The sequence below is a fragment of the Manis pentadactyla genome, chromosome 7, assembly GCF_030020395.1.
Source record: "Manis pentadactyla isolate mManPen7 chromosome 7, mManPen7.hap1, whole genome shotgun sequence".
NCBI classification, from domain to species: Eukaryota; Metazoa; Chordata; class Mammalia; order Pholidota; family Manidae; genus Manis; species Manis pentadactyla.
The window spans coordinates 78,602,580-78,624,640 of NC_080025.1; the positions used below are offsets into that span (position 1 = coordinate 78,602,580).

A 22,061-nucleotide genomic window follows, 5' to 3' on the forward strand; every position below is an offset into this window, starting at 1 on the left:
CCTGGATTGGTGGTAAAGGGAGAAGGAAGAATAACTATGAAAGGTGTTTGGAGACAACTGAGAAATTCTGAATTTGGATGATATTAGAAGGCATGATAGAAGCATCACTAATACCTTTAGATGATAATACAGCAGTTATGTATGTCCTTATATTTAGAAGATGCAAGCTGAAGTATACAGAAGTGAAGGTATGTCTAGAGCTTTCAAATGGCTCAGAAATATAAAAGCATCTATACTTGGAATGATAAAGCATATATGGAAAATGATAAAGGGTGATTAGTGAATACCAGCGAAGGATATATACAGGTAGTCACTGAACTACTCTTCCAACTTTTCTGTAGGTTTAAAGTTTTCAAAAGTTGTGTGTGGTAGGAAAAAGTAGGTTTCTCCGAATTTTTCTTCTTATAACATTTCTCCGCTAAGAGAGAGCTATGGGGATTCTTCCAACCCTCTTTCTCACACAAGTCCTTTCCGGGAAAACTGAGTGAATAATACAAACTACAAATAGCCAGAGAAAGTGAGTGTGGGGTGTGATTGGGGGATACTGTTAATTCATTGGTTTGCTGAATAGACATTCATCAGCCTAGGTAAAAAACCTCTAAGATAGGTTTCAAACTGAGCAAACAAAAGTCTAGATTACTTATCATTAATAATCCATACACAAAATAAGGGAAAAGATACTATATTATTGCTTATTTTTAATTTTTCTTGTTCTCTGCATTAAATATTCATGTTTACATTTAGCTGTTGTAAAAGAAGTGAGGTTTTGTGAAAAATCAAAAATATTTACTGTCAGTGAAGGATCTCAGGTATTAAAGAATTAAAACACTCACACACACGCACACCCTGGGACTTATATCCACCTAGTGGTGGTATGTTGCAATTGCAGTTTCAATCCTTTTGAAAGACCTTTCAATTACCAACCAAATTGTTAAACTCAGTATATGATTACAGTAAGATTACCATACATAAATCCCTCAAGGTTCACAGACATAAAAAAACAGTTTGTTTTAAAAATTCTTTTTGTGTTTCTAAGATATATAACACATATCCTTATTAATTTATATTTACTTTTGTCCAAATAAAATTTATCATAAATAAAATAGAAAACAAGTTTATTTTATGCCTACTGTATACTGGAGCTTTTTATGAATATAGGTTTTTAGATAGTCATTGTCATAATCTAAAATCTAAGAGAGACCACTTCTTGATTTGGAATTCCTACTGAACAAAATCTTGTTTTACTCATCTGTGACTTAACATTGTTCCTATGGATAATGGAAACAGCAAAAAACAGTAATTATTTTAGCATGAAATAGTTCCAGTATACATTAGTAACAGACCATTTGGCAGAAAAACATAAATGAGCGGGATGAAAAGAAGAGCGGGCCCCACAAAAATGACCCAGGAAGTTGATCAGGTAGAGCCAGAGAGCCAGAAATGACTCAGAGCTAATCAGATGAAGCCACAGGGTCCAAGAGTGACTCGGAATGTCCAGGGTCTCCCCAGATAAGAAACATCAGTGAAGTACAGGCACCACACAGCCCGTGTCCTCATTGCACCAATCAGAACAAGCTTACAGGGCTAAGAGCTGTCAATCAAGGACCTCTCTGCCCTGCCAAAATCACATAAAAGAAGCCTCAGAATGAGCACCCTGGCCTATCTCACCTTAGGCAAGCCTGCTCTGTGACTCTATGCAGAGTGCATTAAAAGTTACTTTGCTTTCTTGACTTTGTTTTCTCATCTTACTATATCTGACTTCCCTGTAATACCAAGCCGATTTCCTTCCTTCCCAACAAGACCATTTTAAAATGTAAATAAAAACACAGGCCAATTGGACAGAGGCCAAGTTTAAGAATACTTCTCCTATTTACCCTTACAAGCCATGAAATGATCTACCCAAAAGCAGAACGCAAACTGGTATCTAAAAAACAGATAATAAAGAAATCCTAATTAATTCCATGGCAGTTGCTTCATGTAGAGAGTACAGGACAACCTCTGGCATCAGAAATAGATTGAGAGCCACCCCTTACTAGATGTGTGACCTTGAACACATATATGTGAAATGTTAACAGTTACATGATGTCAATAATTAGGATTAAATGAGATAGTAGATGTACCATTTTCAGTGCATTGTCTGGCATGTTGAAAGTAACTGATAAATATTTTGACAATAATTATGCTGAAGATGGGACAAAGTATGAGAAGTGAAGTAAAATGCTTTATAAGTTAGAATGAATAGAAACATATGAAAGTCTCTCCAGTGCTTTAGAGGGTTTTACAGGCCATATAGTGAGTGGAAAGGACTCCCCTGTGAGGCAGGCACCCGTGGGCCTGGCCCTAGCATCGTTAGGATTAACCAGGCAGCCCCGGCCAGTGACTTCATCTCTCCTGAGGACGTTCCCAGTTGTGTCCCAAGAGGAGGTGGCATGACCTTGAGCTCCAGTCTTTCATTTCCTCTTTGTATGCAAGGCGGGCTTCCATTCAGGAAGACTGCTGATGGAACACTCTGTGCTAATTGAGAATAGAGTTGCCATATTTCGTTTATTCGTTGTTTTATTTTACTCAAAAAAAGACCTCACTTATATTCAGTTTTCCATGAGGGAAATGAACATTGCTATGCCTGCCTACCTCAGGGAGACCCCACAGGGAAGTGGCCACTCTCCATTCCCCCGGAAGACCTTCCTTGGGAGTTAAATACAGACAAAGTTGGATTTTAGTTAGTTTTTAATATAACTCCAACTCTTTAATAGTAAACCAAGATGTAAGTACTAAACATGTTATTAGTCAGTAGTTCTGAACAGTCACAGTGGTCACACTGTTGGAGAGGAGGTCACTACATTTTAAGGAAATAGACTCTACCCTGTTTCAGTGGCATTCAGGCTCTGGTGGCTGGAAAGTAGAGGAAAGGCTTATCTTGTACAAAGTGTATTCTCTTTACTGAAAGCAGCTTTCTTCTCTCTCTTTTACTAGGCATTTTCAAAAATGGTTCATTTTCCTTTTCTGTTAAAAGTGCTATAAGAACTGAAGGGACATTTCCATACTGAAATAAAATTAACTATACATGTCAGACATTTATGGGTTACCTTTGCTGGTTAAATTCCCTCAGAATTAGTAATTCTTAGAAAACTTAATTGCATACCCAAAGTACAGTTTAAAGTTCACAGTACAGGGCTCTGTGGTATAAAGTGCCTATGAGCAGCTTCCTATCATACACTGAGGCTACAGAACTTCCCTGGAGAACAGATCCATTGTTGGCATAAACTGTAGTCACTGTAGGCTTCTCCGATAGAATATTCTGGATACGGAGAACCTATTGAGGAGATACAAAGGATTAACACAGAACCACCATAAACCCATGTCACTCAATCACCAATAATCTCTGTCTTCCACAATGACACAATGATTAAGAGGACATGCTGTTGAAAACAGCAGTAACCAATCTGTTCAATATTTAAATTAAAGAGAAAGCACTTTCTTAAATCTTCAAAGAGAAAGTACTTTCTTAAACCATCTAGTTATTGCATGCCAACACAGGATTTAGTGTTATTATACTAATTGAGCATTAATAGAAATACTTCCACACTAATGTACCTATTTTCACACTACATTATATGAACAGTCATGTCATGTGGTGAGCTGACAATAAGCCAGGTATTTAAAAAATTGCCAGTATACCACATAAGGAGGAAGCACGTCATTATAAAAATGACTTTTGACTAGTTTCCACCATAATTTAATACATCAAAAGATCACTTTTCTACAAGTATTTGAACAAGGTGAAGTTCTGCCAATTATGGGCTTAAAGCAGTTACAAAACCACTATGTAAGTTTATTGTATTACTGGTTTAAAAGGACTAAATAAACTATCCCCGTGGCAATTTATATACTGTATTGCCTTCAAAAGGACTTGCATAATTAAGGTTAAAAACTAAAAATATAAAAACCTCTGATGAGGGAGGATTGTTCGGGTCATAAACGAAGAGCTTCTGGCCATTAGGATGACAGCCTACTAAGATGTCCCCCGAGGAAGGATCGATAGATAAATTATCCACCAGTGTATCCAACTTGAGTACCTTCCAAATGAAAATGTGTCAATATCTAAATGGCATGAGAAACTTGATTAAATAATTTAGGGCTAACCTTTCCTGCCTCTATGCATGAGGAGAAATTATACACATTCCCCCTGCTTCCACCCCTTAACATCTATATTGTTTAAGATAAATTTTTAAAACTGGCTTAGAGCCACTTTCATCTTCCCTGAAATTAAGAAAGTTAGGGTGATAATCAATCTCTCTAAAAAATGAACTCCTTTTCTCTTAAAAGATGCACAGTGATCAGGGAGCTCAAGGAACTCATTCAAAGCAAAATAGGAAATTCTTAATCAATCTAAAATATGTGTTGTTAAGCAGGAAGAATATAATAATGGTGTGGAGCCCAATTTCTACCTTCATTTATTATTGAAAGAACTGACAACATGCATAAATCTTCATTTCAGAATTCATCTATTAGTCTTTTCAGTTGTGAAAATTCTTACTGGAATTCATTGGGTGCCATCAGTACTTCGCAGAATGGGCTCTAAATCTGATGCAGATATCACTCCCAACCCACTGCTGCAGGTAATCACAGTCAGCCCTTGTGACTGCTAGGAACAGGGGACTTGGCCAGTTATAGGGAGGGAATATTTAAAAACCCACAATAGCAACACTGGTATCCATATACTGTTCTAAGTGAGGTATTGTTAAAATATGTCAATTTCAAAGAATAGTAGATTAATGTCTACTTTATATATAAAAATAAATACCTTTACCTTAAATTGAGTTAAATTCATATTAGGGTGTCTTTCCAAAACATGAATTTCATGAGCCAGTATATCAGCAACATAGATATACCTTTGCAGAAAAGACATAATGGTTAGAGCTCCACACCAATACAAAGCTTCATTAACACAGAATGGAAGACTAAATCTTAATAACCTGCCAAGAAGTTAATCAATGAAGGACCCTCAAGGAATGCTTGATAAAGGTCAATTTTTATTTAAAAAAGAAGCTTTCAAAATCAATTCAGTGTTGCCACACAATGATGGAATTGTTAAATGATTTTTCAAAAGGTTTATAAGGAAAATTAATATAGGACATCATTTTGAATATAAAGTCTGTAATATTTGCCACAGAAAACACAAGAAAACAAATGCTTGGCTTCAGAAAAAATACTTTTACATTCCACAGTATAATCTGAGATGCAACTTATATGTAGAAATATATGGCATAGAACAGAACACATTTTATTAGAATATTTATTAATATTCCTTAATATTTAATAAAACATTATTAACATCAATAATTTAAGGAGTAAGAAATAAGTATATATTCAGAACAATCTGTCTACATCTGAGAAGGGTGAATTAATGGGCTACTTTATACTAATTTGACTCATTGAATTGACTGTCCCATGGCAAGTCTTCTGTTGAGCACTTATCCCATGTAAAGTTGTGAACGCAGTGCTGTGACAGATATAAACATGAAGTAGACACAGCCTTTTCTTCCGAAGTTTATAGTATTTTGGGATGGTCAGACTGGTTTGTTACACATTAAACAAGTAAGACAGCATGACTGGTATCATGGAAGCTGAATCCCCTTTTATTAGTAGTGTTTTTTTAGCTTGGGGACTGGAAAGTTTGACTCTTATTATTGAAAGTTGAGAGTTGGGGAGAAAAACAGATTTGATGGGGGAGGCTGGATTGGGCCAGTTATAGAGAATTTAAATTAAATGATTCTATATTCATTTCCTATAATCAACAAGAAAGAAGAAATTGTGTCATGAAAACAAAGACATTTAGTTGTCAAGGAATGCCAAGTTTATTTCATGTCTTTTTGTAGTAGTTTAAATTGTTGAGTGTGCTAAAGTAATGGAAGGGAAAGTTAACAATGAATTTCATATCCTTTCTATAAGCTGTAGTTGGGTATATAACAATAGTGAGATGATTCTGGAGTCAATTTGGCAGTATCTATTAAAAGCTAAGATTAAAAGGGATCACTCTTTGAGCAAGTAGTTCTGTTTTAAGGGATTTGTTCTACAGAAACACATGTACAAACGGGCAAAGACAGAGAGCTCATGTCACCACATTTAACCAGTACATGGACGGCATTTGACCCCTGGTCTGGGTGACCCCAAAATCTGAATATTTAATCATTATGCTATAATTCTCCCTTTGGAAATGTTTCCTCAAAAAATATTTGTATAACTTTCAGTGGTAAATGAGAAATACAAAATGGTTTTGCAAAGAATAAAACCCCTACATAACCATTATCAATAGGGAATTGGTTGAATTAGTTTAGGATCACCCTTATAATGGAATAAGGGCAGCCAATAAAACAATGATATATTTATTTAAAAGGCAATACCTAGCTAATACTTTAATATGTATATATAAATATGATCCCATTTTATAAAAATTTACATTTGTAAAATTCAATTCTGTAATGATATATACCAAAATTTAGATATTGCATGAAAATACAATCTATATTTACATATTATAGGTATATGTATATAGTACATATAATTATATATTACAAATAAGTACATTAATATATTTAATAATATATCTAGAAATATATTGCATATAAATATATTATATGCAAATATTATATATATAATGTATGTCACAGTCCAAAAATATCAAGTAAACTACTTCCACATTGTAAAAAAAAAAAGCAAAGTGAAGAATCTGGTCCAGCCATGCCTGAGGAGAAATAAAGATACTTCTATAAGTGGTCATACTTTTTGTCAGGTGAAATATTGATTCCATTTGCAGAATCAAATCCTTCCGCTACCACTTTAACTTCATTGGGACTGTAGTAAACAACATTTGCCCAGTGTAAGTTCAAGTATGTTTCCAAATACTTTAAGAAAGGATCAGAGAAATAGTGGTCATTGGTGGCATAGAAATGTGACGGTCCAACAGCTACAATATCATTCACACTGAAAGAGAAAAATAACATGTGAGAGAAAATGAAAAGCCAGTTGGTCTCCACAGTAAAGATTAAGTATCCAAAAGGTTTACACAATATGTGCTTTGAAGTTTGGGTAACAGGTTTCCCAGGAAAGGCTCAGCTAAAGTCACAAAACTGCAGTCACATGCAGCCTACCTGAATATCATTTTCCAGAGAACAATTTAATGTAGAACCAGGTAATTTGAAGGCAGGTCATTTAGAAATTATGGCAGGATTATTATAAAAGAAAAAAAGGACTTGGTGTCAACAGGGTGTTTTCTTGACAGCAAGAAATGTAGGGTTTAACAACACTATGAAAGAACACTGCTATCCCCAGTATGGAATGGGATAAAGCCTCATTGGCTGGTGAGCTGGTTGGCCATCAATAACCTTTACCTAGCTCTCATTTACTCAGTTGCTGGATTTTTCCTGAGTTCCTTTGCCTAGTTATTAGTCAAACTAAGGCTGACTGTTCAATTTTTACCTGACTCACAAAGCTGACCTGCCGAGAATGAACAGGCACTCAATAAGCACCTGCAGAGAGATGGATGATGAAATTGCCATAGTACAATGCTTCAGGTGAGAGATTTATACACTAAAAACAATTACAGTTTTAAAACCAGTAGGCAAGGGTGTTATTAAATGTAAATTCCAATTATCCTATGCAAAAATTTCTGAAAGAGCTTCATTCCCTTTTGTTAAATAAAAAACAAAGCTACAGGGAAGGTGGGTCCCCTCTCCTGAAAGAGCTCTGGAATGCAGAGGCTGCCCAGATGGTATTTTTGCTCCTATTTATTATGAAGTGCATTTCTGGAAGAATGATTGGAAGTTACATGCTAAGCCCTACATAGGGAAGTGGAAATTAAAAATATTCATCAAGTTCAAACTTTAAAGAAGCAGTAGGCTAATGCAAGCTGAGCTGGGGAGGTACACAATTCTCTTCTGGCCACATCACCAACTGGCTGTAAATTCCTGAAGTAGTAGCGACCCACTTCCAGTCTTAATCCCTTCAATTCTGTAGGGCCATTAGCCCACAGCCACTATTAACCCCGTGAAAGGACTTCGTACTAGTCCCATACAAACATAAAAACTCTATAAAAAGCAGGCAGGACTAGTATTATTATCTGGATGACATTCAAGGTGACAGCCAGAAAAATGGTGAGGTCTTTTTTTTTTCTACTACCAAGGTGGCTCTGAAAAGCATCTCCTCTGTTGTCCAGCATTTCATCATTTCTCGAGGGAGTTCACCCAGAGTCCTGATTGTTATAATGAGAGATATGTCCTTCTCTACAAGGAAACTATACACACATTCTATGTATATATACACACATTTTATATATATAAAATACATATATATGTGTGTGTGCATTTATTTTAGCACTTACAAAAGGTGAATATTCCCACCATGGTGAATATTTCAAAATGCTAGAGATAAAAAGGAGAATGAACAAAAGGTCTAAGTACCTTGGAAGAAGGTCATGTTTGATTGTTTTTAGATGCAAAAGAGAATTTTCTTCTTCTTCAAATTTAAAAATTTCCACTGTATTCTTGAATTCTGGGTGGTTTACAACAAAGAGATAAACTGTGTCATCTGAAGAATTGAAAGAACAGAGTTAATTTACAAGACATAACCATAGGACCACTGGGCAGACGCTGACATTTAAATACCACAGGCAAGGAAAGGTTGAATGTACAAGCTGTTAGACGACCTAGCAAGTCATTCTTCTTCCCCACCTTTACAATCACTGTCTGGTTATTTCTGATCATTGGTTCCCTGACCTTTAAGGAGTGTTTCCTACTCATATACAGAATTCATGTATAATCTGTTTGTAGTTTAATTCAGAAATATAGCTCTTTTTTAATGCAATGACCAGAAGCATATGAAAAGGTTATGAAGTCTAAACATCCTTTCAGGTGTTAACTGTTAGAAATTTCAAAATGTAGCATAACTCGCTGCTAGCTGAAGAGGCAAATTATCAATTTATTTGTATGAAGAATACAGAAAGAATTCATGAGTTAATTGCTCTTCTCTTATACAGATACTGCCTAGATCTATTTTTCACAGTCATCTGCAAGCCATTATAAGTTTCTTAATACTGATAGCTCATCGGCTCTTACCTCTGTCTATAAAAGTGCTGATACCATGTGGATTAAATGAAGCCAAACTGAACCCACGGCTGATTCTTAATTCCAGTGCCCTTGGGTTTTCTTCCTTTAGATCCATCATTAGTATTCCTCCAGGCCTATCTGGTGCAAAGCTGTGGAGTCCTGGATATTTTAGACCCTTTTCAACACAGGAAAAGTTAAATATAAATGCTTAAGTAGTTTTATAGACTAAAAGTGGGAACTATAAATAAATGATAACTAGAGCATTTGGTTAACGGTGGTAGGATAAAGCTACAAACAAAGAAAGCAGAGAGGACACAATAGAAGAAATAGTTGGGAGCTAGAAAGCTGAAAAAGAATCAATTGATTTTTCTGAGCTGAGGCAGGAGACTAGGGGTTTAGTCTCTTCAAAGGGTAGGTGGAGGGGAACGAGCCTTAATAAATATTATAATAAATATTAATATTAAATAATAATATAGTCTCCAAACTATTCAATGACAAAACATTTAAATATATAGGGAAAAAAACAGATAAAGTAGAAGTTGGAATAATATTCATTTTCAAACAATACATACTTCTCAACATCTCAAATAACATCCTCATAAGTGCTCAGCAATCCACATCATGCTAAAATGAACACTAAAAAATTCATTCTTTTTGATTTTTAATGTTCAAATAACCTGTAAGAGATTCTTAGATTATCACAGGAATTCAGAGAAGCCAGCCTTTGTACTCCATACACTCCTCCAATGGCTAGTCATTCTAACTCAGTCTAGAAATTGGGAGATATCAGGTAGAGTGCATGGTGGGGTTACTGACTGTTGACCCTCAAGTCCTTAGCCTGCTCTGTGCTTCTACAAAGCCCCCTATCCCACAACTCTTTGCTATACCTTTATAAAACAGTCTTAAATATTTCTGCTGATTAATTTTTCTGTATAAATTTTGGGAATTAAGTTACCATCCTTCATGAAACCTTATTATACTATTATTATTACATTTTCTATTTGATTTTTTATGTTAGCTTTGAGGTGATCCTCAAGCCTCTAACTATGGAATAAGATGGGATGCATAGATGGGCTAAAAAGCCCAGAAGAACAAACAGTTACTACGATGTCTGAGTTTCTCATTTAGAAAGGAGCGTATTCTGGGAAGGATTAGAGACAATGCTGAGTGAATTAAAAAACAGAAGTAAAGTGGGATTGTTCCTAAGTTTGAAAAAAAAAGAAAGTCATATATGAAAGGAAGGATAACAGAAAAAAAGTAGAAGAAATTCTGACATGCCTACAAGATTATTGTGACTGTAATAAGCCCCTCAGCTAAAATGGCTAGAGATTTATGTGCTTGGAGACCTCACTTCTAATTCAGAATTATTCTTGCAGGGGGAAATCTTTAAAGAGGTGAGTTCTGGGTTACACAAATCTCTGAGAAGACTTCCTTGGAAAAAAAAAAGCAATTGTCTTCTACTCTATTCAGGATTTGTGTATCTCTAGTTATGAGGATTTTTGAGCAGAAGTCCCAGTGTTTCTTCCAAAGCATAGAGACATATGTAAGCCTGCGCTGCTAAACAAACCCAGAGTCCTACTAGGAATATCACTTTACTCATTCTGTACAGGTAATTCGATACAACTTTACTTGTAAAAGTATATATTTAAAATATAAGTTAAATAGTGGTGTTTCTGCCAAAGCCCACAGGGCTCCTATTTTCCCTCAGTGTTAATACCCCCTGCTCGCAGTCTTTCATATCAACACCACCAGGAGCCATCAGGATTTCTCATCGAAGCTGAGTTCTCTCACCTTTCTCCCAAGTCTGCCAACTATTTTATTAGTGTTGCAACTCTCTTCTAAAGCACCTCCAACTTCTTCACATCCCTCCTGAATCTCAAGAGCCTGAAAATAATGTCTGCTGAGATGGAACAGAATAATTACAGGCTGCCTTCCAGCTGGGGTACTTCTTCCTCAAAAGAAACCAAGCCCAGGAACATGCCACGGACCTGCACCAGGGCCCAAGCCAGGGAAGGAGAATGGTCAGAACTTCCTCTTCGGCCCATTTATTCAGTTTTCAGTCAGAATGGATGTTGGTGTAGGCCAGCATCACACAGACCAGGCAATTTTAAAGTCTTTCTAATGTGTGCCCAGAAGGTTATTATTTGTAAGCACCTAAGAATTATGTCAAAAGTGAAGGGTATAAAATAAACTCAGTTGATGACTTTCAACTTAAGATAGACTATTCAGGGGGGAAAGAAAGAAAGAAAAAGCACTGGCTTTGGTATGGGAAAGTTGGTATATTGTTTGAAAATAAGCAATAGCAGCAAGAATATTACTTTTAAATTGAACATTTAATGGAAATAAAGGTAGATGCTCCATTTAAAATAGTAAATGTAGTATCAAATATCCACACCAATGGCCAAAATACCTTTTTAATAACAAAAATCTTAAGACACTGATTGCCCTGGCTAGTTTAGTGCAATGCAGTGGAGACACAAAGAGCAAAATGCCTTTTTCAAAAGGCAAAGAGCTTTTCATCTCTACATTTAGACAAGCTTGAAGAACTTTTCCAAGATCTTATTTGACCTGTCTTTTTTACAGAATGTATTTTTGAAAGTGAGGAATGTTAAAAAACAAGTTACTGCTCCACAGGCCTCATCACACTCCCTCAGTCCTCCTCAACTGAGCATGTGCAAAGAAGATACTCACCACACTAAAGAAAGCCAGGCCATTGGGAAGTATGTCGATATCTTCAGAGCCAGCTTCTGTAAGTTCAAGAAATAGATAAACGTCATTTTCAAATTCTGCGATTTGTTAGATATAGCACAACTAGACTATGTTTACTTCATCAGTGTCTGTATCTTTAGGAATGGTTCCAATATTTTGCTGAGGAACTACTCTCTTTAATAAATGTCAGTCTAAATCCCTTCCTGCAGTGAACTTCTGACTTTAAATGTTAGATATTTTATGTTTACTCAAATCAAAGTCAAGCAGTCACCACATTTCTAGCTCTAGTACAGAAAAGTTGACATCTGTACACCCTGATGATAAACATCCAGATGTCTGTACAAAAGTAATTGACATCAGGGGAATATTACTTTTGAAATGAGGGGCTCATAGTCATTTAACCATGCAAATGTCCTTGTCCTTTTCTCTGCTCATTCAATCTGAAGCAAACACAGACATTTCTCTCATTAACAGAGATAAACACCTGGGATTACATATTCCTCCTTTAAAAAAAAATGTCTGCTTGTTCTCAGAAGTGAAGAAAGCTTTCCATTTAATCTTTAAATTTAGGCTTTAAGTTACAGAAAAAACTAGCAAAAGAAAATGAAAACTACCATGCACCTAATCCTGTTGAAGCTCCTAACATTTGTTTCTGAGGCAGGCTACACTTACTATTGATTGTTTATTGATCGTCTGCAGTACATTCCACATGGCACAGCAAATAATTAGACTAAGACCTTCCCAACAGTCTCACTGTACAAATTCTGTAGACAGATAATAGACCCAAACAGAAGAAAAGAGGAATAAAAATGGCTTAGATTAAGTCAAATCATGACACATTCTTCGAGTCCACAAAACCCAGTCTTCTCCTTTAAGACCTCTCCAAAGGATTCTTCCAAGATTATTTCTAGGTTGTCAAAAACAAACAGTGTCTACCCAGCCATTTTGGTTTTGATTCATGAGTTTGCATTTGGATGGCTGCCTCCCGTGTTGCTCGCTCTATCATAACAGTGGAGAAAAGCAAAATAAAATAAAAATGCCAAGCACTTCACTTTGTGAAGTGACTGCAATCATGAATGCTGTGATGCCAGTTTCCTGGAAAGTATACATAAAGGCTTAAGCATGGTATAGTGTAAGAGTTCTTAGCCTGGGGTCTGTACTCTCCTAAGGAACTACAGATGGATTTCAAAGAGTCTATGAACCCTCTGAAATTCTGTGCAATGCAAAATATCTTCTATATGTACAGATGAACAATTTTCTGTGAAAGGGGTCTTTGGCTTTCTATGAACCCTCTGAAATTCTGTACAATGCAAAATATCTTCTATATGTACAGATGAGCGATTTTCTGTGAAAGGGGTCTTTGGCTTTCAGCAGATCCAAAAAAGGGTCTGTGATACCCCAGAAAGGCTAAAAACCATTGAACTCTGGTCCCATGTGGTTCTCAACTGGTAATGAGCAGGGACCACGAGAACTCTCCCCCACCTGAACATACACAAATACAAACACAAAAACACCCACGCACACATATGCACATGTGCATACAGACAAGAATTCTAGACCCAGTTTTCCTTTCTGGACTCATTTAATAGGAGCTCAATTAATTAAAGTTTGTTGTTCCTGAAAATATACATAAGGCAATTTAATTTCAATGTTTACATGATTACACACATAGAAAAAGAAAAGACATAGAAAAAAATAACAATGTTTCTTTGGGCAGTAGGGCTATGTGTGATTTTCGTTTACTTCTTTAAACTTTTCTTTGTTTAAATTTTTCTACAAATAATAGTATTTTCTTAATAATCAAGGAAAGCACAATTTTTTAAAAGTATTTTCATTTCACCCACATTGTAACTTCTTTCTGTTTAATCCTATTGCCTAATTCCAAGAAGAAAAATAAGTCTTATCTATAGCTTTCTTTAGAATATTTTTGAGATCTACTCCCTCATCTTCATTTCTATAGCCATTACTACAATAGGCTTGTATCATCTCATATCAGCTCTTTGGTGTGATCACAGATCTCTTTGGTATGACTGAGTAGTCAATGCTGGAGAAGTTTTTTTTCTCCTCAAATTCAATAATCATAGTAGTAGCAATAGTAATAGCTACTAACATATATTGTTTACCAAGTACTAGGCTCCTTGTATTTTATATACATTAATTCTTAAAATTTTCATAACCCTAATAAGCACTATTATTATCTTTTTTTTTAGAGTTGAGAATATAGAGACTTTGAAAGCTTAGGAAAATCATTCAGAATCACAGAATGGGAAGCTGATATTCAAGACCTTTTGTTCTGACTTAAAAGCACATACAAAAAATTCAATCTAGCATTTAACAAATTATCTCTGTTAGAAGCATCACCTGGTTCCTCTCTAAAGACACTTCACTTTGCAAATTCAGCTGTGGTCAAAATAGGGTGGTTTTCTCCCCAGAATGTTTACTGTTGCGCCTCTCACCAAGATCTTCACCAATTCATATTCTGTACTTTTCTTTAACCCTTCTTTCAAGACCCTCTTTCTCCAGAAAGTCTTCCAGCTTAGCACATCTGTTTTTGATCTCTGCTTATTCCTTCAGCAATTAACTGTCTGGATCAAAGACAGCCAAGTACTCCCCAGTGTCTATATTTCTTTTCTTCCTTTTCAGCTACAGGCACATAGTGACACAACTACAGACATTCCCTACCCTTTCTTGCTGATGGACTTGGCCATTTGTTTAAACTCAGGTTAATGGGATATGATAGGACAGAATGTATGCAATTTTATTGGGTAAAACAAAGTAAAAGTAACATCCAAGTAAATTTCCTTTCTACCACTTCCTGCTGGGAAATGGCAACAACTGGACTCCTAGTCTTGGACCAAGATGGAAGCAATATGCTAAAGATAGTTGTATTGCTTCACCAGCCTTTGTCCCACAATGACTGTATGACATGTAGCTACCAACCTAGAATATTTGCTAATTTTGGTACTGCATGTAACAGAAAATAGGTTTCTCTCTTTTCTAAGTTACTTACTGTAACTTTCTAACAACAAACCAGCCCTTGCCATACCCAATAGAGTACCCAATATGTAATGTAGCTTATTATTTTCTTCTTTAGTTTACTAGTCAGGTATGTGTGTTAATCACTCTGGGAAGAAGATACTATTCGGAAAGAGAATTTGCAAAAGTTACTTAACCTCTCTGAACCTTGGGTCCTTATCTGTTATAAAAAGAAAAAAGAAAAAATACATGTTTATCTCACAGTAATGGGTTTTTCTGTTTTTATTTTCATAGGTAGATTATACAGTACTTGATGAAAAGGGTTACAAACTTTAATGCTGTTTTTCTTAACCTCCCAAGCAGCCGTTATTATAAAGATTTTGATTACCAAGTGTATAAAACTATTAATTAACTCAAGAGAGATAATCCATTCAAAATTTTATATTAGTCCAGGACTCACTCTGAATGCCATCATTTTCAAAAACATTTAGAAAATGTTTTAAACACTTAAGCCTCAACTAGAATTAACTAACTCATTGTAATATTTACTATTTGGATGTTGATATTATGCATAATCTTAGTTTCTGTCTGTAAGATACACTGGGAATACAAAAAAGGGAATAAATAGGGGCTTACTTTCTGCCCCACAGAGTTCATCCACACTGTATGATACGTGGTAGATGATTATCATTTATTAAAACAGAAAGAGATGATATGATATGTATAAAGCACCCAAGTGTTGCAAAGTTCATTTCCAGTCATGGTGAATGTAGTATTGTGGGGCACACACACGCACGCGTGCGTGCATGTGTGTGTGTTGATGGTGGTGGAAGGGAAAGGAGAACCCCTCCTGGAGGGGTTGGATGGCCTTCAGAGCATGGCTACTACTGTTTCCACAGTGGAAACTAAAAATAAAGAACCGCTCTACCCTTGCTGGCTACCGTAAGAACTTTTGCTGTATGGGGATGTATGCCCAGCACTGTTACTCCTTGTAATCAAAGACCATGGAATAAGTAGCTGTCATTAAAAACTTATAACCACAAGCTATTATTAACCATTATGCATCGCTAACATAGCATTCAACAAATGTTCACATAGTGTGTGCTAAGCACAGAGGAAAAGCAAAGAAGAAAGGAAAAAAAAAGCACATTTCTAATTAGATCTAAGAATGTATCCCAAATGTGCTTCTAATCACTCATCATCTTCGCTCTGTTGCCTTGTGAAGTGCCTCAGAGGCATTAAACACTTCACGAGAGGGGCCATAGGTGACATATTTCCTCATTCTTTCCAATCCCAGACAGCAGCTCGCACACATCACAACATAAAGGTCAAAAACACAGACAGATGCCTGTTCAGAATACAAATGCTGCTGGGCTTGTGTTTCTCCGAGGAGCCCTCCATCCCAGTGAGTTGTGATGCAATACACTTGGCAGTTTGTCCTGTAATGTGTCTAGTGGTGCCCTATTGTCTACTCTGAGACTCGAATTCACAGAAGGCAGGATTCACAGGGGCCAAGGGCTGTTTGATGATTTGCTAATTATTAACTCAGTAGCAAGAGTAACCTCAGAGATCACTGACTCAACTTCCCAACCTTGTTCAACACCCCTCACAGATGTCATCTGGCTTTTGCTTGGTGACCAGTTCGGAGGGGACTCCATGACTGTGGCAGGAGGCAGGAGGCAGGAGGCTGCCACTGAGTTTCTTGGGATTCCAGACAACCTTTGTTCTAGAACTGTGTGTATTATCCAGCACAAGACTAGTCAACCTGGTATTTGATACTGAGTTTGAATCTTCCTGCTAAATGTTCAGACAACTGAAACAGAGAGGAAAAGCCCCAGGAGAAAAATGTCAAGACAGACAGGGCTATGAAAAAGTGCAGAAGTACCAATGGAAAAGAGGAGACAGAGCAAAGAGCAAACAGATGTGACAAGAAGGAGACGTGAATAACAGAACTGGAAGGAAGTAATGAGTGGAAAGGCTGCTCTGAAAACCAGTATGTTTCATAAAGTGAAGCCTTCTTGTGTGTGACCCAGAGAAGGATCACCACATTATTTTTGCTCAAAGAGCAAAATGTCTAGTGAACCCTGTCTAGAGTTTAATGTGATTGTGAATATGAGGTACTGAGTTTTTAGAGTTGACAACATGAGGGCAATTTCACAATAACTATCAAAACTTTAAACAGACATGCTAACTAACTAAACAACAACCCTGCTGTTAAGGATTCAACCTACACATAAACAAACACAAGAGCCACATGTCCATTGATATTCCCTGATTCACTTGAACTTGCAAAAAACTGCAACCACTCAAATGGGCATTAATAGGGAATTGGTTAAGTAAATCATGGTATGTGCAAATATTAAAAAGAATGAGGTAGAGAACCACGTGCTGATGGGAAAAGCTGCTCACACTGCATTGGGAAAAAAGCAGGCTGCAGAATTTAATCTTAGACTAAGATGCCATTTGTGAAAAAAGTATGTATATGCATGTATGTGTTTGCATTTGCACTAGAAGTATTGTTGAGAGATTTTTATTTTCTGCTTTATAATGTCTCTTCCTTCTGACTTACCTTCAGGGGCTGACTACTAGACTAATGAAACATAGATTTCAGTGCCCAGACATGACAAAGAACACAGACTTATACAAAACTAGTTCAGAAAAGTCACTAAACAAGCAAGAAATAAAAAAATAAACATAGGTTTATGCAAGTAATTAATAAATTACAGTGAAAGTAAGAGAGAAGAAATACAGGGTGCATGAAATCAAAAGAGATTGACAGAAGGTGTTTTGGTTAGTTTAATGTGACTTTTTTCCTCTGATAAATAGCAGTTGTGTGGCAAAACACTGTTAATGAGTTTTTTAGTGTTGGTGGCCAAACAATGTAAGGTGTATAATAAACATTTTCTCATACTTACCGATTCCTTTAATGAGGTGGCAGTTTGGAAGGTCTATGGATTCTACTTCTCTGGAGGCTTTAAGTCGATTCCTGCTTAAAAAAAAAAAAAATCTATCTGTTTATGTATTCCCTGCTTCATTGCAGAAAGGGTTTAAAGAGGCTTACATGAAACACAGCATAAATCTAAAGAAGATGAAAGAGAAGATAGAAAAACAAGGGCAGAAACATAAAATAGCACCAGAAATGAAGTTAAAATAAAAATGCTTTATCACAAAGTTCTGTATGTGAATGTGGGTCACAAAAGAAAGTAACTCAACAAATAAAACATCTCATGCAATTCCCTATGCACACATAAGCATGGCACCAGGACATTCTCATAGCTCTAGTGTGGTGGGAAGAGCTCCAGATGTAGACCTAGAAGCCCTGTCTTCCTTCTGAGGACCTGGAGGAACCAAAAAATGCTCAGACCTTCAGACACAGTGACAGAAAAGAGGCCAAGAAAAAAATGGCACTGTCCAGAGCATGGCACACGGAAGACACCCCACAACTTGCTATTAAGAAATAAGCGGAGAGGAGAGGGGCGTAAGATGGCGGCGTGAGTAGAGCAGGGGAAATCTCCTCCCAAAACCACATATATCTATGAAAATATAACAAAGACAACCCTTCCTAGAATAAAGACCAGAGGACACAGGACAATATCCAGACCACATCCACACCTGTGAGAACCCAGCACCTCGCAAAGGGGGTAAGATACAAGCCCCGGCCCGGCGGGAGCCGAGCGCCCATCCCCCCAGCTCCCTGCGGGAGAAGAATGGGCAGAGCGGGAGGGAGACGGAGCCCAGGACTGCCGAACACCCAGCCCCAGCCATCCGGGCCAGAGTGCAGACACAGTGCGTGCCCAGGGGCCCCTGGATGCTAGGGAAACAGGGCAGCAAGAACAGTGAGCGGGCACCGGAGGCCTGGCGCCGGAGGACATAAGAAAAACGTGCGACCATTTTTTTTTTTTTTGCTGTTTTGTTTTGGCGAGCGCTTTTTGGAAGTCTTAAAGGGATAGGGCCCCCAATACTAGGAAAACAGGGCAGCAAGACTGGTGAGCAGATGCCTGAGGCTGGCGCCAGAGAATAAAGAAAAACGAGCGGCAACTTTTTTTTTTTTTTTTAATTAAAATTTTTTTTGTGTGGTTGTTGTTTTGTTTTGGCGGGTGCTTTTTGGAAGTCTTAAAGGGGCAGGGTGGGACACGTAATCCAGATGTAGGGAATCCGGGGATCTCTGGGCACCCTAATCCCTGGGCTGCAGGGAGCAGGTAGGCCCCTTATGGAGATAAATAGCCTCCAGGCCGCTCCCCCTCCAACGCGACTCCACCACTTAGGTGCAGAGGCCCGAACCAGGTCATGCCCACAGCAACAGCGGAGATAAACTCCATAGCAGCCAGGAAGGAAGCAGAAACCCTGTCTGCGCGCACCTGCTCAGCACAAGCCACTAGAGGTCGCTGTTCTCCCAGCAGAGGAGGGTCACAAACCAACAACAAGGGAAGTTCTTCCAGCCGTCACTCGTCCCAGCTCTGCAAACTATTCCTATCACCATGAAAAGGCAAAGCTACAGGCCGACAAAGATCACAGAGACAACACCAGAGAAGGAGACAGACCTAACCAGTCTCCCTGACAAAAGAATTCAAAATAAGAATCATAAACATGCTGACAGAGATGCAGAGAAATACGCAACAGAAATGGGATGAAGTCCGGAGAGAGATCACAGATGCCAGAAAGGAGATCGCAGAAATGAAACAAACTCTGGAAGGGTTTATAAGCAGAATGGTTAGGATGCAAGAGGCCATTGATGGAATTGAAATCAGAGAACAGGAACGCACAGAAGCTGACATAGAGAGAGATAAAAGGATCTCCAGGAATGAAACAATATTAAGAGAACTGTGTGACCAATCCAAAAGGAACAATATCCATATTATAGGAGTTCCAGAAGAAGAAGAGAGAGGAAAAGAGATGGAAAGTATCTTAGAAGAAATCATTGCTGAAAACTTCCGCAAACTGGGGGAGGAAATAATCGAACAGACCACGGAAATACACAGAAACCCCAACAGAAAGGATCCAAGGAGGACAACACCAAGACACATAATAATTAAAATGGCAAAGATCAAGGACAAAGAAAGAGTTTTAAAGGCAGCTAGAGAGAAAAAGGTCACCTATAAAGGAAAACCCATCAGGCTAACATCAGACTTCTCGACAGAAACCCTACAGGCCAGAAGAGAATGGCATGATATATTTAATACAATGAAACAGAAGGGCCTTGAACCAAGGATACTGTATCCAGCACGACTATCATTCAAATATGACGGTGGGATTAAACAATTCCCAGACAAACAAAAGCTGAGGGAATTTGCTTCCCACAAACCACCTCTACAGAACATCTTACAGGGACTGCTCTAGATGGCAGCACTCCTAGAAAGAGCACAGCACAAAACACCCAACATATGAAGAATCGAGGAGGAGGAATAAGAAGGGAGAGAAGAAAACAATCTGCAGACAATGTATATAACAGCTCAATAAGCGAGCTAAGTTAGGCAGTAAGATACTAAAGAGGCTAACCTTGAACCTTTGGTAACCACGAATTTAAAGTCTGCTATGGCAATAAGTACATATCTTTCAATAGACACCCTAAATGTTAATGGGCTGAATGCACCAATCAAAAGACATAGAGTAATAGAATGGATAAAAAAGCAAGACCCATCTATATGCTGCTTACAAGAAACTCACCTCAAACCCAAAGACATGTACAGACTAAAAGTCAAGGGATGGAAAAACATATTTCAGGCAAACAACAGCGAGAAGAAAGCAGGGGTTGCAGTACTAATATCACACAAAATAGACTTCAAAACAAAGAAAGTAACAAGAGATAAAGAAGGATACTACATAATGATAAAGGGCTCAGCCCAACAAGAGGATATAACCATTCTAAATGTATATGCACCGAACACAGGAGCACCAGCATATGTGAAACAAATACTAACAGAACTAAAGGGGGATATAGACTGCAATGCATTCATTCTAGGAGACTTCAACACACCACTCACCCCAAAGGATAGATCCACTGGGCAGAAAATAAGTAAGGACACGGAAACACTGAACAACACAGTAGAGCAGATGGACCTAATAGACATCTATAGAACTCTACATCCAAAAGCAGCGGGATATACATTCTTCTCAAGTGCACATGGAACATCCTCCAGAATAGACCACATACTAGGCCACAAAAAGAGCCTCAGAAAATTCCAAAAGATTGAAATCCTACCAACCAACTTTTCAGACCACAAAGGCATAAAACTAGAAATAAACTGTACAAAGAAAGCAAAGAGGCTCACAAACACATGGAGGCTTAACAACATGCTCCTAAATAATCAATGGATCAATGACCAAATCAAAATGGAGATCCAGCAATATATGGAAACAAATGACAACAACACTAAGCCCCAACTTCTGTGGAATGCAGCAAAAGCAGTCTTAAAAGGAAAGTATATAGCAATCCAAGCATATTTAAAAAAGGGAGAACAATCCCAAATGAATGATCTAATGTCACAATTATCGAAATTGGAAAAAGAAGAACAAATGAGGCCTAAGGTCAGCAGAAGGGGGGACATAATAAAGATCAGAGAATAAATAAACAAAATTGAGAAGAATAAAACAACAGCAAAAAACAATGAAACCAAGAGCTTGTTCTTCGAGAAAATAAAATAGATAAGCCTCTAGCCAGACTTATTAAGAAGAAAAGAGAGTCAATACAAATCAACAGTATCAGAAACGAGAAAGGAAAAATCATGATGGACCCCGCAGAAATACAAAGAATTATTAGAGAATACTATGAAAACCTATATGCTAACAAGCTGGGAAACCTAGGAGAAATGGACAACTTCCTAGAAAAATACAACCTTCCATGATTGACCGAGAAAGAAACAGAAAATCTATACAGACCAATTACCAGCAACAAAATTGAAGCGGTAATCAAAAACTACCAAAGAACAAAACCCCCGGACCAGATGGATTTACGTCAGAAGTTTATCAGACATACAGGGAAGATATAATACCCATTCTCCTTAGAGTTTTCCAAAAAAGAGAGGAGGAGGGGATACTCCCAAACTCATTCTATGAAGCTAACATCACCCTAATACCAAAACCAGGCAAAGACCCCACCAAAAAAGAAAACTACAGACCAATATCCCTGATGAACGTAGATGCAAAAATACTCAACAAAATATTAGCAAACCGAATTCAAAAATACATCAAAAGGATCATACACCATGACCAAATGGGATTCATCCCAGGGATGCAAGGATGGTACAACATGTGAAAGTCCATCAACATCATCCA

The 22,061-nt window shown here is 37.5% G+C and overlaps 1 protein-coding gene across 1 annotated transcript in view; it reads right to left on the minus strand.

Moving 5' to 3' along the window:
- Positions 1 to 2,201: 2,201 nt before the first annotated feature.
- LOC118917034 (serum paraoxonase/arylesterase 2) overlaps positions 2,202 to 22,061 on the minus strand; it is a 33,999-nt gene continuing 14,139 nt past the window's right edge. Inside the window, exons 2-9 of the mRNA XM_036894475.2 lie at positions 17,705 to 17,775; positions 11,796 to 11,851; positions 9,114 to 9,279; positions 8,460 to 8,586; positions 6,784 to 6,984; positions 4,811 to 4,892; positions 3,948 to 4,076; positions 2,202 to 3,313 (exon numbers count right to left, since the gene is read on the minus strand). Coding sequence (XP_036750370.2) covers positions 3,155 to 3,313; positions 3,948 to 4,076; positions 4,811 to 4,892; positions 6,784 to 6,984; positions 8,460 to 8,586; positions 9,114 to 9,279; positions 11,796 to 11,851; positions 17,705 to 17,775 — 991 coding nt within the window. The 3' untranslated portion in view covers positions 2,202 to 3,154. The remainder of the gene's footprint in view (positions 3,314 to 3,947; positions 4,077 to 4,810; positions 4,893 to 6,783; positions 6,985 to 8,459; positions 8,587 to 9,113; positions 9,280 to 11,795; positions 11,852 to 17,704; positions 17,776 to 22,061) is intronic.